Here is a 15277-nt window from a genome sequence, read left to right on the forward strand (position 1 = left end):
CTGGAGGGCTACAGTCCATAAAGCGTCTGAGCACACAAGCCCAGCAAAACCATTCTTGATCCTTCTGGAAGGAAGTAATCTCTTTCCTTTGAATTCCCTTTGCAAATCTGCACCTTTCTTATCAGGGCCCGTGCCTTGCTTCCTGTCTGAACATATACTATGCTTATCCTTTGTGTGCTGTAGGCTCCTTGAAAAAGTGAGATTGTGTCTTTGACCCCTCTCAGGTGCCCAGCAGACAACACAGGGACATATTAATGTACTTGTACTTTCCTTTTAGAAAATAAATTTTGAGAGGTCGTTCTCCCATTGGAACAATGGCTGTCTCAGTACATCTTTCTGCAACCTCACAGAATTGTGAAGATATGCTTCTCATTGCAGGAGTAAGTTTTAAATCACTTGCCTCTCCTTTCCTCAGGTTCCCACAAAGTGACTCTGTCCTGCTGGTACCATGACCGAGGTTGGGCCAAGATCTCCAACATGACCTTCAGCAATGGGAAACTGATAGTTAACCAAGACGGCTTCTACTACCTGTACGCCAACATCTGCTTTCGACATCATGAGACTTCCGGAAACCTCAGTGCGAATTATCTTCAGCTGATGGTATATGTCACCAAAACCAGCATCAAAATCCCCAGCTCTCACACTCTGATGAAAGGAGGAAGCACCAAGTACTGGCTGGGGAATTCTGAATTCCATTTTTACTCCATAAACGTGGGAGGATTTTTTAAACTACGGTCTGGTGAGAAAATAAGCATTGAGGTCTCCAACCCTTCACTACTGGATCCAGATCAAGACGCAACATACTTTGGGGCTTTTAAAGTTCGAGATATAGATTGAGCCCCATGTCGGGGAGAGTTTTCCTGTGTTTCCTAGGATGTATAGAAAATGTCCAAAACAAGCCAAGAAAGATGTATATAGGTATATGAAACTACTCAGAGCTATGACCCACAGGGTACAAGAAGACCCTACCCATGCCTTTGACTCTGTAGGGAGCAAATATATTTACAGCCAATAGGAGATGTTGGACTTAAGGTGTATAAAAATCTAAGGGTTTTCTTACATAATGGTTTATAAATTTTGCAATGAATTCCTAGAATTAAAGTAGATTGGAGCAGTTATGGCTGCCTTTATGAAAAACAGCCTTTGGGCAATGGGAGGGGTTAATTCCCTAGCTCTATAATCTGTTGGTTATATACCACCATGTAGCTGAAGTGGAGAGGGTGTCTTCTAATTGCAAACTGATGACCATCTGAAGGGTTAAATTCTTTTGAATTGTTACATCTTGCTGGAACCTGCAAATAAATACTTTTTCTAATGAGGAGAGAAGAATATATGTATTTTTATATAATATCTAAAGTTATATTTCAGATGTAATGTTTCCTGTGCAAAGTATTGTAAATTATATTTGTGCTATAGTATTTGATTCAAAATATTTAAAACTGTCTTGCTGTTGACATATTTAATGTTTTAAATGTACAGACATATTTAACTGGTGCACTTTTTAAATCCCCTGGGGGAAAACTTGCGGCTAAGGGGAAGAAATGTTGTTTGCTAATATCAACTGTATTATATTTCTCCATTCTTTTTAACTTAATAGATTTTTCAGACTTGTCAAGTCTGTGCAAAAAAATTAAAGTGGATCCCTTGAATAATAAGCAGAATGTTGGCCACCAGGTGCCTTTCAAATTTAGAAGCTAATTGACTTTAGAAAGCTGACATTGCAAAAAAGACACATAATGGGCTACTGGGCTCTGTCAAGAGTATTTATATAATTATTAAACAGGTGTTTTTTTTCCTACAAGTGCTGCAAAGTGTAAATTTTTTTAATGAAAAAGTTATCAGTGGCTTATGGCAAAGAAATTCCATTTTTAATTTAGTGGAAGTTATTTTATACTATACAATAAAAACATTGCCTTTGAATGTTATTTTTTTGGTATGAAAATAAATTTATAGGAAAACCTGCCTTGTGATTTTGTGCTTCTCTTTTATGTCTGTCTTGCTCTGTGATCCTTTCTCTCCAGTATGGTAAATGTGGCTTCTATCTTTCCAAAAGTTATTTCTCCCACTAGGGAGAAATGCAGATTTAATGAAAATTAGGAACAGATTCAGTTAAATTAATGAACCTCAGAATTTGAAAAATAATTTACAAGGGATCTGTATGCAAGACTGTAGCCAGAACATAGAGACTTTACCACTCAGAAAAGAAAAAAACAATTGTTATGCTTGTATTGTGAGAAAAAAATAGTGCTTTGCACAGGTTCATAAGGCCCCACAGAACAATCATTTGACCTGGAGGAACCCCTGAACTAGGAAGGATACGCTAACAGTCAAATGTAGAAGAAGCACTAACGGTGCTTGTTAGCCCTGTGAGCAGGACAGGATGTTAAACTAACAGGACAGATGCTTGTCCTCATGGAAATTTATGTGAGGGAGCCGTCAATTCCATGTTGATTACTCCGCATGAGACAGAAGAAAATGAATGCTTGGGAAGACAAGGGAAGCTATCATTCAAGGCACTTGCCATTTGTGGATAAATGTGTCTTGATAGTTATAACAGGATAGAAGGAGAAGAGAAATATTAATAGCAGAGGGTGCAAAGAAAAAAATTGTAATTTGTTTTTGATGGTGGGACATTGATAGTGGGACTCAACCATTGACCAAAATACATCTGTTTTTTCTAACTGTCAGTAAGTCTGAGGTAGATTGGTGCAGTCCCTTGGCCTGCAAGGAGATCAGTCAGTCCTAAAGGAAATCAATTCCTGAATATTCATTGGAAGGACTGATGCTGGAGCTGAAGCTCCACCACCTACTGGAGCTTGGCCACCTGATGCAAAGAGCTGACTCACTAGAAAAGACCCTCAGCTGGGAAAGAGTGAAGGCAGGAGGAGAAGGGGACGACAGAGAATGAGATGGTTGCATGGCATCACCAAATCAATGGACATGAGTTTGAGCAAGCTCCAGGAGATGGTGAAGAACAGGGAAGCCTGGCGTGCTGCAGTCCATAGGGTCACAAAGAGCTGGACACAACAGAACAACAAGACTGGTACAAAATGCCACTTCAGTGTTACATATCCCAATTGCTGGTCCTAATTATTCTTCATTCAATAAAATATTAACTTTGAGGGGCAGTTGGAGAATTTCTTTTTTCTCCACTGACACAAAATCTTGTCATGTGAGAGCTTTATTACCTCCCTGGCTTCTAGAATATGATTCTATCTTTTCCAAAGATGAATAACATTCATTCAATTGTTTGCAGCCCCAACTATGTGCCAGGAATTTTACCAAGCACTGCGGGTACCATGGGCTTCCCAGGTGGCGCTAGTGCTAAAGAACCTGCCTGCCAACGCAGGAGATGTAGGAGACACAGGTTCTATCCCTGGATTGGGAAGGTCCCCTGGAGAAGGGCATGGCACTCCACTCCAGTATTCTTCCCTGGAGAATCACATGGACAGAAGAGCCTGGTGGGCTACAGTCCATACGGTTGCACAGAGCTGGACACGACTGAAGTGACTTAGCATGCATGCATGATCGTGGATATTCTTCTTGCCCTCAAGGAATCTTCATCCTAGTAAGAGTGTAGTGAGTTCCAGGGCTTGGACATCTACAGAATGCTGTAGGAATAGCAAGGAGGCCACTGGACCCAATCTTAGGGATCACAGAAGTTCTAGAAAGGAAATCAAACTGGATGGGAGGGGGGCTGCATGACTCCAGAAGTGGATATAGAGTATCCATCCCCACTTTTAACTTAGAGGCAAGTAACTTGCAGTCTCTAAAAGGTGAATCTGGTAAGAAGATAGATGGTTGCACCTGCCAGACTGGAGAATTAACGTGGTGGTTGATATGCAACTCTAAGAGAGTCAAGAGATCCTCTGGAGAAGACCTTGGAAATTGAGCCGAACCATAATGTGAATTTCATGTATGTTCACAACCCGATAGGTCAGAGATTTTTAGAGCTTCACTGGAATAAATCTGTGATGATGAAATGTTGGTTTATTCCCTGAAGGAGGCAACTGATATGCTGGAAGCAAGTGGATATGCTAGGAGGTCAGGAAAAGGCTTGTTCTCTTCTCTAGTGATGCTCAAGGCTTTTCGGGATCTCAATGTGAAGTGAAAAGTGAAGGTTAGTCTCAATCGTGTCTGACTCTTTCTGACCCGAAGGACTGTAGCCCACCAGGCTCCTCTGTCCATGGAACACTCCAGGCAAGAATATTGGAGTGGGTTGCCATTCCCTTCTGCAGGGGATCTTCCCATCCCAGGGACTGAACCTGGGTCTCCCACATTGCAGGCAGATTCTTTACCATCCGAGCCACCAGGGAAGCCCCAGTTTTCCCGCTCACATGCTATGCCTTTTCTTCTCATTCACCCCCTTTTCCTCTTCCACTCTTAGCGTGTTAATCCTTTCCTTTCTTCTTGCCCCCTGATCCCTGGCTCTGGCCTCAGAGGACCATTTAATTCTCCCAGGGCCCTTGGGGAACTGAAGGCTGCTGCACTGGTTTGCGATGGACCATGTGGGCACTCAGCACCGCGCAGTGAATGTTGAGGAGTCACGGTATGTCAGGAAAGCAACACACTGGATGCTATGGAACCACTTGCTCATTTTAACTACTCCATTTCAATTTTCTTCCCAACACCTGCCAAATGTGAAGCAAGGGAAGCCCGCCAAATTTGAAGTCATCTGCCTTCTTGAGTCAGTTTTCACAGCTATCCCAGGTCCATGCATCCTTGCGTCTTCCCCAAAACACTGTAGGTGCAGCCATTCTTATCTAGCAAATTTTCTTTCCTCCTGCTTCCTTTTGTCTCATTCATCTCCATCAGGCCATGCTAGAGAACTTTCCAGGGAAGCTCCATTTCCCCAGGGACTCGGGGAGGTTGGTGGGGCGGGGAGGGGAGAAACCTAAGCCCCTCATGCTTCATCTCTCTGTGTGTTTAACTATTGATGTGACTAGAGACGGAGCATGCGTGCTCAGTCGTGTCTGACTCTTTGCACCCTGTGGGCTGTAGCCCACAAGGCTTCCCTGTCCGTGGGATTCTCCAAGCAAGAATACCAGAGTGGGTTGCCATTTCCTCCTTCAGAGGCTCTTTCCTGACCCAAGAATCGAACCTGAGTATCCTGCATTGGCAGGCAGATTCTTTACCACTGAGCCACCTGGGAAGCCCGGCTGGAGATAGTGGCCTGGGATTATACATACACATTTCAGGGACTCAACTTTGACTCAACCTGCAGTTCCACGTTTGCCTGTGGAGTCACTGGGGGCTCTCCAAGAATGTGCTGATTTCCTATTTGGCTTTGTTGATAGATTCTCTAGCTTCCTTGCAATGAAATTGAAATATGTTCCCTAGTAGTTTCATTTATAAATGCTAATTAGTTATTGATTCACATTATTATGATTTAACCATGTGTCACTTTGTACAATAAAAAATTTGTACACAGTGAGTATTAGATGTTAACTATAAAACAGAAATCTATCCTTTTGATTAATAATACTTTTATGATACTGCTAGTCTCCAAGTCTTATAATTTAAAAATTCTATTTCCTAATCATTTACCCTTACCTTCCTTCACCTTTGATGACCGATTTTTTTCCCTGTTCTTACTGTACCTTGACCAGCTCTCTGGCTATTTGCAGTGACAAGCACTTTGATATGATCAGATGTGGACCATTTACATCATTATTCGTGTGCTACTGGCTTTCCATATCTATAGAAAAATCCTGTGGAATCTTCTGTTTTGAAACTTCAAAGAGGTCTCCCTTGCTGCTGGCAAAGGAACAAGCTGCTGCTGCTGCTAAGTCGCTTCAGTCTGTGCGACCCCATAGATGGCAGCCCACCAGGCTCCGCTGTCAATGGGACTCTCCAGGCAAGAACACTGAAGTGGGTTGCCATTTCCCTCTCCAATGCATGAAAGTGAAGTCATTCAGTCATGTCCGACTCTTTGCGACCCCATGGGCTGCAGCCTACCAGGCTCCTCCACCCATGGGATTTTCCAGGCAAGAGTACTGGAGTGGGGTGCCATTGCCTTCTCCAAGGAACAAGCTAGAAGTTACTTACTCCACTGGTAGCACCCAGAGCTAAGATATTGGGAATCATAACCGATTTCAGAGACAATAAGTTCTCCTGATATAAAATAATACATACTTCCGTCTCCCTTCTCAGGGTCTTAAAATCATGAGATGTCATTCTGTTGGGCAAAATCCATTTTCTTCCTTTTCCTATGGATTCTGAAGAAGCTTCATATCCTCAGAAGACCGATCTCAACAATCCCAAGTTGGAATGAAAGCACCTCGCAAGACCTGAAGATATTTTGGAAGAAGAATCGCAGATGTGGGCATCAGCCAGACTCAGGTTTGGAATCTGAGCTCTGTTGCCTAGAGGCTAGCTCTGGACAGGCTGGCACAATTTGAATTTCAGTTTCCTTCCTTGTAAAGCAGGAATCTCCCTGTGTTGAAGAGCTGTCAGGATTAGCAATGCACGCTGCTGTGTGCTCAGCTGCTTAGTCATGTCTGACTCTCTGCAACCCCACTGTCAACCACCAGGCTCCTCTATCTGTGGAATTTTCCAGATAAGAATACTGGAGTGGGCTGCCATTTCCTACTCTAGGAGCAAGGGAGGAGCTCAGGTAGGAGCCACCACTTTTATCCTCTCATCCCCCTTACTATATCTTGAGTCCCAGGTCAGGACACAGTCGTCTTTCTCTCTAGCTGCCCAGGCACGGCCTGTCTTGAGCAAAGCACTGTGCTCTGCACCCTGGGAGACAGCAGGGGAGAGCTGGTGTTAATCTCCAGGGCAGCAGGGTGGTCACGCGGCTGATGGCAGGAAGGGCAGGAGGGGTGAGAGCTCGGAACCATACCCTGTGGTCACCCTTCGGTAAGTTACCTGTGAATCTCTGGTAAGTTTCCAGCATCCTCAATAGTTCGGTTTTATTGCGTTTCTGGTGGGAACCAGTGGAAGGACAGCGTTTGCCTGAACACTGTGAGATACAGAACGGAGCAGCCTGCGGAAGCAGGAGAGGCGGGAATGCGGGCCACAGCCGGAACCGCGGGGTGGAAGTGCTGGTACTTTGAGGCAGGGCCCTTGAACCTTCTCCGGGTGGGGAAACCTGTCCTGAGAACATCTGATCAGGTTGAAGAAAGAGTATTCAGATTTAGAAGGAAAGCATCCTGACCCTAATAAGTAAAAGGAGAAAAGTTCACACACAACTCTAGAGGAAGCCCGAACACTAAATAAATGCGTCTTACCAAAATGAGACAGTACATCATGAATGAGACAGTACATCATGAAATAGGCAAGGGACATCTAGAGGGGTTTACTCAAATCCCAGGGCTTCCCAGGGGGCGCAGTGGTAAAGAATCTGCCTGCCAATGTGGGAGAAGCAGGAGACCTGAGCTTGATCCCTGGGTCAGGAAGACCCCCCGGAGGAGGAAATAGCAACCCACTCCAGTATTCTCGTCTGGGAAATCCCATGGACAGAGGAGCCTGGTGGGCTACAGTCCAGGGGGTCACAAAGAGTCCGGCAAGCACTAGGCGTGCACGTATTCAACCTACTAAATATTTCAAATCCCCGATCCCAACCATCAACTGGACCAGACGCTCTGGTATCCTCCCTTCAAGGACAATGGCGTCCGGGGCGGGACTGGGGAGACTGTGACTATAGGAGTGATCCAAATCCCCCAGATCTGTGACTTGCATGGAGGCAGATCCCCGAGGGGACAGGCAAACATGAGACTGTTGCTGTGTTACGAAGATGGGGTTATGGATGTTTTCGTCTTTTCAAAACTTCTCTGACTGTTCTTACACTACACTGAGTCAAATAATAAAGAGCGTTGAAACTGATCTTTTCAATAGAGAAACAACACGGAAGCTTTTGGCACTAAATGAGTCTAGAGCCCCATGATGTAGCCCTGTGTGCTCTTTTGGTTTTTTAATTGAAGAATAGTTAATTTGCAATGTTACATTAGTTTCCAGTGTACAGCAAAGTACATTCATTACTTTTCAGCTTCTTTTCTGTTATAGGTCATTACAAGATATTAAGTATATACAGTAGGTATACTGTACTATACAGTAGGCCCTTGTTGTTTACCTATTTTATATAAAACAGTATGTATATGTTAATCCCAAACTCTTAATTTATACCGCCCTCACCCTGCTCTCTCCTTTGGAAACTGTAGGTTTGTTTGCTATGTCTGTGAGTATATTTCTTTTTGTAAATAAGCTCATTTGTATCACTTTTTAAGATTCTATGTATAAGTGATATGATATGATACTTATCTATTTCTGCCTGATTTAGTTCACTTCATATGATCGTCTCTAGGTCCCTGGGCTGTGATTTTGAAATGGAATAGCCTAGAAACTTGGGGAACTGTTTTAGAATGAGAAGAAGTGACTTCTTCATAGTGTGTTGTCTCTGTTTACAGCCTCCCACTCAGGCTGTGTTTGAAATTAGGGGCCAACATGCCCTGCAGGAACCAGGCTTAGCATCCAACATTCATTCCCTCCTGACACTCGACTTTTAACCATCATCCTGATTTTAGAAGACAAGATGAGGGAGCAGGACAGTTTAAGGAAGAATGCTTCCCTAAAGGTGTTAAACCCAAGAGGCTTGAGTTAATTTTTTAAAGATGACTTGACAGCTCATTCATCTTGTTTTCTGCCCTCAACAAGGGCCTAAGCTTGACAGACAGGGACACGTTAATTGTAATGTTCCCTTAGTAGGCAAGCTCCTTGGGGAAAGATGGAAAGATGACATCCTTGTAGCATGGCTGTTTAATAAAGTGTGTGGTTTTTTTGTGTGTGTGTTTTTTTAAAATTAGATTGTTAAGAGGAACTCAACAAGTCAGCTGAACACTTTTGTTCATGATATAATAAGGACTGATGACAACGGCTTTTGTTATAAACAGAAACTTCAGGGATTTTCCCAGCAGTCCAGGGGTTAAGACTCTGTGTTCCCAATGCAAGGGGGTGCAAAGGTGATTCCTGGCCAGAGAAGTGTGATCCCGCATGCTGCATGGTGCGGCACGGCCAACAAACGAACACCAGAAACTTCAATGTTTTAAAATCTAGGAATTTTTATTTAAATCTGAAAAATTGGCCATAAGTCCAACCCTGCGACCTGTAGTGTCTATAGAACCTCTACTGGCCTGAGAAGAGGGTTAAGCTTCTAACCCAAGCACAGTGAATGAGTGAGTGAAATTCTTTAGTTGTGTCTGACTCTTTGTGACCCCATGATCTGCAGCCTTTTGTCTCCTGTGTCCATGGAATTCTCCAGGCAAGAATACTGGGGTGGGTTGCATTCCCTTCTCCAGGAGATCTTCCCAACCCCTGGATCAAACCCAGATCTCCTGTATTGCAGGCAGATTCTTTTACCATCTGAGCCACCAGCGAAACTCTCTGACCCAAAACCATTGCAAAATTTCTGCTTTTTCTATCAGTAAAAGCTGGCTAACAGGAGGAAAACAGGCATACAAGGTAGAAAATCTTTCTTATCTGTGCTTTATTGGGCTTCCTTGGAAGCTCAGATGGTAAAGAATCCACCTGCAGTGCAGGAGACCTGGGATTCAATCCCTGGGTTGGAAAGTTCCTCTGGAAAAGGGAATGGTTACCCTCTCTAGTATTTTGCCTGGAGAATTCCATGGACAAAGGAGGCTAGCAGGCTATATAGTCCATGGGGTCACAAAGAGACACGACTGAGCAACTCTCTTTTTAGGTTTTTGAGAGCCTCCTATATATTGAACATTCAGTTCAGTTCAGTCACTCAGTTGTGTCCGACTTTTTGTGACTTCATGAACCGCAGCATGCCAGGCCGCCCTGTCCATCACCAACTCCCAGAATCCACCCAAACCCATGTCCATAGAGTCGGTGTTGCCATCCAACCATCTCATCCTCTGTTGTCCCCTTCTCCTCCTGAACCCAGTCCCTCCCAGCATCAGAGTCTTTTCCAATGAGTCAACTCTTCTCATGAGGTGGCCAAAGTACTGGAGTTTCAGCTTCAACATCAGTCCTTCCGATGAACACCCAGGACTGATCTCCTTTAGGATGGACTGGTTGGATCTCCTTGCAGTCCAAGGGACTCTCAAGAGTCTTCTCCAACACCACAGTTCAAAACCATTAATTCTTCATGCTCAGCTTTCTTCACAGTCCAACTCTTGCATCCATACATGACCACTGGAAAAACCATAGCCTTGACTAGATGGACCTTTGTTGGCAAAGTAATAGCTCTGCTTTTCAATATGCTGTCTAGGTTGGTCATAACTTTTCTTCCAAAGAGTAAGTATCTTTTAATTTCATTGCTGCAATCACCATCTGCAGTGATTTTGGAGCCCCCCAAAATAAAGTCTGACACTGTTTCCCCATCTACTTCCCATGAAGTGATGGGACCGGATGCCATGATCTTCGTTTTCTGAATGTTGAGCTTTAAGCCAACTTTTTCATTCTCCTCTTTCACTTTCATCAAGAGGCTCTTTAGTTCTTATTCACTTTCTGCCATAAGGGTGGTGTCATCTGCATATCTGAGGTTATTGATATTTCTCCCGGCAATCTTGATTCCAGCTTGTGCTTCATCCAGTCCAGCGTTTCTCATGTACTCTGCATAGAAGTTAAAGAAGCAGGGTGACAATAGACAGCCTTGATGTACTCCTTTTCCTGTTTGGAATCAGTCTGTTGTTCCATGCCCAGTTCTAACTGTTGCTTCCTGACCTGCATACAGGTTTCTCAAGAGGCAGGTCAGGTGGTCTGCTATCCCCATCTCTTTCAGAATTTTCTACAGTTTCTTGTGTCAAAGTTTCTACAGTCAAAGGCTTTGGCATAGTCAATAAAGCAGAAATAGATGTTTTTCTGGAACTCTCTCACTTTTTCGATGATCCAGCAGATGATGGTAATTTGATCTCTGGTTCCTCTGCCTTTTCTAAAACCAGCTTGAACATCTGGAAGTTCACAGTTCATGTATTGCTGAAGCCTGGCTTGGAGAATTTTAAGCATTACTTTACTAGTGTGTGAGATGAGTGCAGTTGTGCGGTAGTTTGAGCATTCTTTGGCATTGCCTTTCTTTGAGATTGGAATGAAAACTGACCTTTTCCAGTCCTGTGGCCACTGCTGAGTTTTCCAAATTTGCTGGCATATTGAGTGCAAGCACTTTCACAGCATCATCTTTCAGGATTTGAAACAGCTCACCTGGAATTCCATCACCTTCACTAGCTTTGTTTGTAGTGATGTTTCCTAAAGCTCACTTGACTTCACATTCCAGAATGTCCGGCTCTAGGTAAGTGACCACACCATCATGATTATCTTGGCCATGAAGATCTTTTCTGTACAGTTCTTCTGTGTATTCTTGCCACCTCTCCTTAATATCTTCTGCTTCTGTTAGGACCCTACCATTTCTGTCCTGTATTGAGCCCATCTTTGCATGAAATGTTCCCTTGGTATCTAATTTTCTTGAAGAGATCTCTAGTCTTTCCCATTCTATTGTTTTCCTCTAATTCTTTGCATTATGCTAGCGCTATTTTTACATAATCTATTTTAATCCTCACTGCAGTTCTATGTAGTGACACTTATGATCCCAATTTAGAGATTCATAAATAATAAATGATGTGTGTGTGTGTGTGTGTGTGTGTGTGTGTGTGTGTCTGCCTGGCTGTGTGTGTGTGATTGGGATTTGAGTATAACAATGTACAGGCTTTCTTCAGCACTCCTGCAGTCATAGACACTGATGTCAGTCTTTCTACCTGAAATGGCCCCTCCCTTTTTCCCTGGCCACATTTTCACCACCCTTCAGATCGTTGTGTGAGCCCCACTGCCCCCATGGACCCACCAGTCATCTTTCCCTTGAGAATTGAATTTCCATTGTTTGTTGTGGTTGTGTGTGTGTGTGTGCATGTGTCTATCCTAGTGATTCCTCTTCTCTCCTTTAACCTTGACTGATATATACTGTCCAAGTCAACTAACGTGAGGATTCAGTCTAATAATTCATTCGCTTAACCAAGAATCATTCAGCACTGCTCTTTTTGTGTTTCAGCCAAATCTAAGCGTCAGGCATCTCTTGTCTCATCACCTTTAAAATGCACATGTCTTGGCTCCTCTGGGTCTCTATTGTTTGGGGCAGGCTTTCTCTGGTTGCAGAGACTGGAGGCTACTCTCCAGTTGTGCAGTGTGGCTCTAGTTCACGTGGGCTCAGTAGCTGATAGAGGCATGTGGAATCTTCCCAGATGAAGGATTGAACCCATGTCCTCTGCTTTGGCAGGCAGATTCTTAACCACTGGACCACCGGGGAAGTCCTCTTATCAACTCTTGATTGTCTCCTAAGTTTTGGTCTTGCCTTCCAAAAGGGCTGTGAGCTGCTTCACTACAGGAGAGTCATTCTCTATGCCTCTCTTCTATTCCCAAACATGTGGAGCAGAGAATGGGGGAAGGGTGAAAAGAATTCTATATAGGATTGTGGAGTAAGTGATTGATGACGTCGCTTGGGTCCTTGGTCAATCGTGAGCAGCCACAGCCCAACTTGTGCATGTGGTTCTTAAAAGCTCTCTGAATTTTGGCCCCAACTGCTTGCTGAGGCTCCGCAGGGTTGGGTGAGTGGTGGGAAGGGGAATGAAACCAATGGGGCCATGTCCACATTAGGAGCTTGTCCAGGTGTAATGCCTTCACTTCAAATCCCATGGCAGGGGGGAGATAGGACCGAACGGAAAGGAGAACAAATTTGTTGTTTCGAGATCAGAGAGACAAGTCTTGCCTCTGCAATAACTGTCTCAAACTTTGGATCAGACACTTAACCTTTCTATAGCTCCCCTACTGTTTTCACAAAGTTACAATAGTAATTCCACTTCACCTCCCTTGTATGTTTGAGAGTTCAAGTCAAATGAATGCACAAACCTGTCAGAGGGAATAAATTGTACTATGGTGTGAAATGTGTCATAATTCTTGAAGGCAGTTAGACCAGTTACACACTGGACCTGATGGGCATCTAGCATCTGTCCTGAAGGCCAGCTCATTCTCACCCTCTTTAGCACCATCTCCCGACTAGGAATCACTTCCGGGGAAGACTTTAGGGGTTTGTGTGATCAGTTCCTGTGTTGGTCTCTGTGTTGACTCAGATCTTCAAAGGAGTTCTACCTCTGTTTGATACTTGAAGTGGTTTTTCTCTTGTTGAGCTCTGGTTTCATATCTCAGAGACTGAGCTCATCTCTTCCCAACTTTCCCTTTTTAAAGTGGGAGAGAAAGGAGGCAAGGCAGAAAGAGAGTGTATTTTCACCACGGTGGCAATGGATCACTTTCTTTATCCTGCAGGCAAAGTAAAAATGTCCTCGAGGTAGCAGTGAATTAGAGTCTCAGGACCAAATCCATCTCCTTCTCCGCTCCCTCCAAGCCCATCTTTACTTCCTTCTCTCAGCCTGGGGGAGCTGATCAGCCTTCTGGTAAAAATGAGGGGAGTCCATGGAGATGACAGCCGAGATAATTCTTCTTCATTAAAAAAAAAATGTGTCTTTAAAAACCATCCCCATCTAAAATCCTCGTAAGCTTACAGTGCCTAGCATTTCATAAGGACTCAATAAAATATTGAACAAAATTTAAAACAATTTTTAGAGAAATATAAAGTCTTAGGATTCCTGGAGATATGTGTATTACAGTAGAAAGAAAATTCCCCAATAAAAAGAATAGCTCATAAAGATAAGCATTTTAGAAAGCAAAAGTTGGTTAGAAAAGAAGTATTTTGTGTTGTGTTGCTGTGTATTTGGGAGTTATAACTCAGGATGCTTATATCTGCAAGTAACAAAAGACCCCCAACTCAAAGACCCCCTCAATGTGACTTAAACATTGAGGGGACCAGGAAATTTGCTTTTATTGCGTTGTATGACTTCCAACAGATGATCACGCTACAGGTACAGTATGTCAAGGCTCCGGATTTGCTTCTTACTGTTCCCTCTGATCCGTTCTCCTTCCTGTGTTGGCATCGAAGGAAATGGCAACCCACTCCAGTGTTCTTGCCTGGAGAATCCCAGGGCTGGCGGAGCCTGGTGGGCTGCCGTCTCTGGGGTCGCACAGAGTTGCACACGACTGAAGTGACTTAACAGCAGCAGCAGCTAGGTATCAGAAGATACAGTCATTCTGGGCATCCAGTCCAGATACAACAATGTTCAGAAGGAAAAATAATAAGCACGACTGGCCCAGGTTCGGCCAGTGCCCATGAGGGGCTCCCAGTGTGAAGGGAGTAAGTTTTGCAGGTCCCACAAATGGGCTTCTACTCAGAAGCCAGATGAGAGCAGAGGGAGCTCTATGCCTAGTTTCTGGAAAACCATATTTATAAGGGTTATGTATGCCACTGTTGTGTACAGAAGGCAAACTGGAAGATTTCTCTGCAGCAAAGCCCTGTAGAGCACTCATCCACCCACAGCTGTGTGGCCTTCACCTGAACCTTTCCCTCCCTGCTTACTTGGCTTAAAAGTAATGCTTAGGGGCCGGATTTGCAGCCTGCACACATTTTTCTGAAATCTGAAATTCTTCAATTTTCCGCTCTAGCCAATACATTTGAGGCTCTGGTACAAAAACTTCCTGTTCTTTGAATAGGCACCCTTGCTGGCTTGCCAGAGGCTTGTTCTTCCAAACCTGTTTGGCTGCTCAGAATGCGAACCCAGTAGTCATTTCAATGCTGAGATGACTTAGCAATTGCTTTGGATCAACTGCGCGACTAGCCCAAAGGACTGCAAAAATCGGTCATTTAGATGATGGAGGAGAAACATGCTTCAGCTGACTACCAGTCGGATTCATGTCAGTGAGTTGATGTGGCCAAACCCCCATCTGTTCTTCCCTTCCCAGCCCCCACCTCTGCCACCTTCCAATCCCCCTTCACATCCTCAGGGGACAGGACAATTTTCTAAAACATGGTCACAGTCGTGTCACTCACTGGAGCCATACCTCATTTCTCAGCGACAGCGGATAAAGTGCAAAACAGCTCCTGGCGTCAGCCTCTTCTTCTGCAAGCCTTTCTCCTGAACTCTGTGTCCTCTGGCCTGTACAGGCTATGCTCCCATCACCCCAAAATGCCGCCCGTGGGGAATTCCCTGAAGGTTCAGTGGTGAGGACTCTGCATCCTGCTTGGGGAACTAAAATCCCATAAGCCATGCTGCTTGGCCAAAAAAAAAAAAAAAAAAAAAAAAAAAACCCACCTTCACGCTTCTACACTTGTGCCGGCTACCCTGGGGGAACTTCCCCTTCACCGTCTCATATCTGCCCCTCATCCTCAGACATGCAGCTCCAACATCACCTTCTGCATGAAGCCTTCTTTATTCTCATG

At 44.2% G+C, this 15277-nt stretch overlaps 1 protein-coding gene across 1 annotated transcript in view; it reads left to right on the plus strand.

Moving 5' to 3' along the window:
* TNFSF11 (TNF superfamily member 11) overlaps positions 1–1963 on the plus strand; it is a 42339-nt gene extending 40376 nt beyond the window's left edge. The window contains exon 5 of the mRNA XM_027973525.3: positions 416–1963. Within this exon, the coding sequence (XP_027829326.1) occupies positions 416–837 (422 nt within the window). The 3' untranslated portion in view covers positions 838–1963. The remainder of the gene's footprint in view (positions 1–415) is intronic.
* The last annotated feature ends 13314 nt before the right edge of the window (positions 1964–15277 follow it).

The sequence above is a fragment of the Ovis aries genome, chromosome 10 (genome assembly GCF_016772045.2).
Source record: "Ovis aries strain OAR_USU_Benz2616 breed Rambouillet chromosome 10, ARS-UI_Ramb_v3.0, whole genome shotgun sequence".
Classification (NCBI taxonomy): domain Eukaryota; kingdom Metazoa; phylum Chordata; class Mammalia; order Artiodactyla; family Bovidae; genus Ovis; species Ovis aries.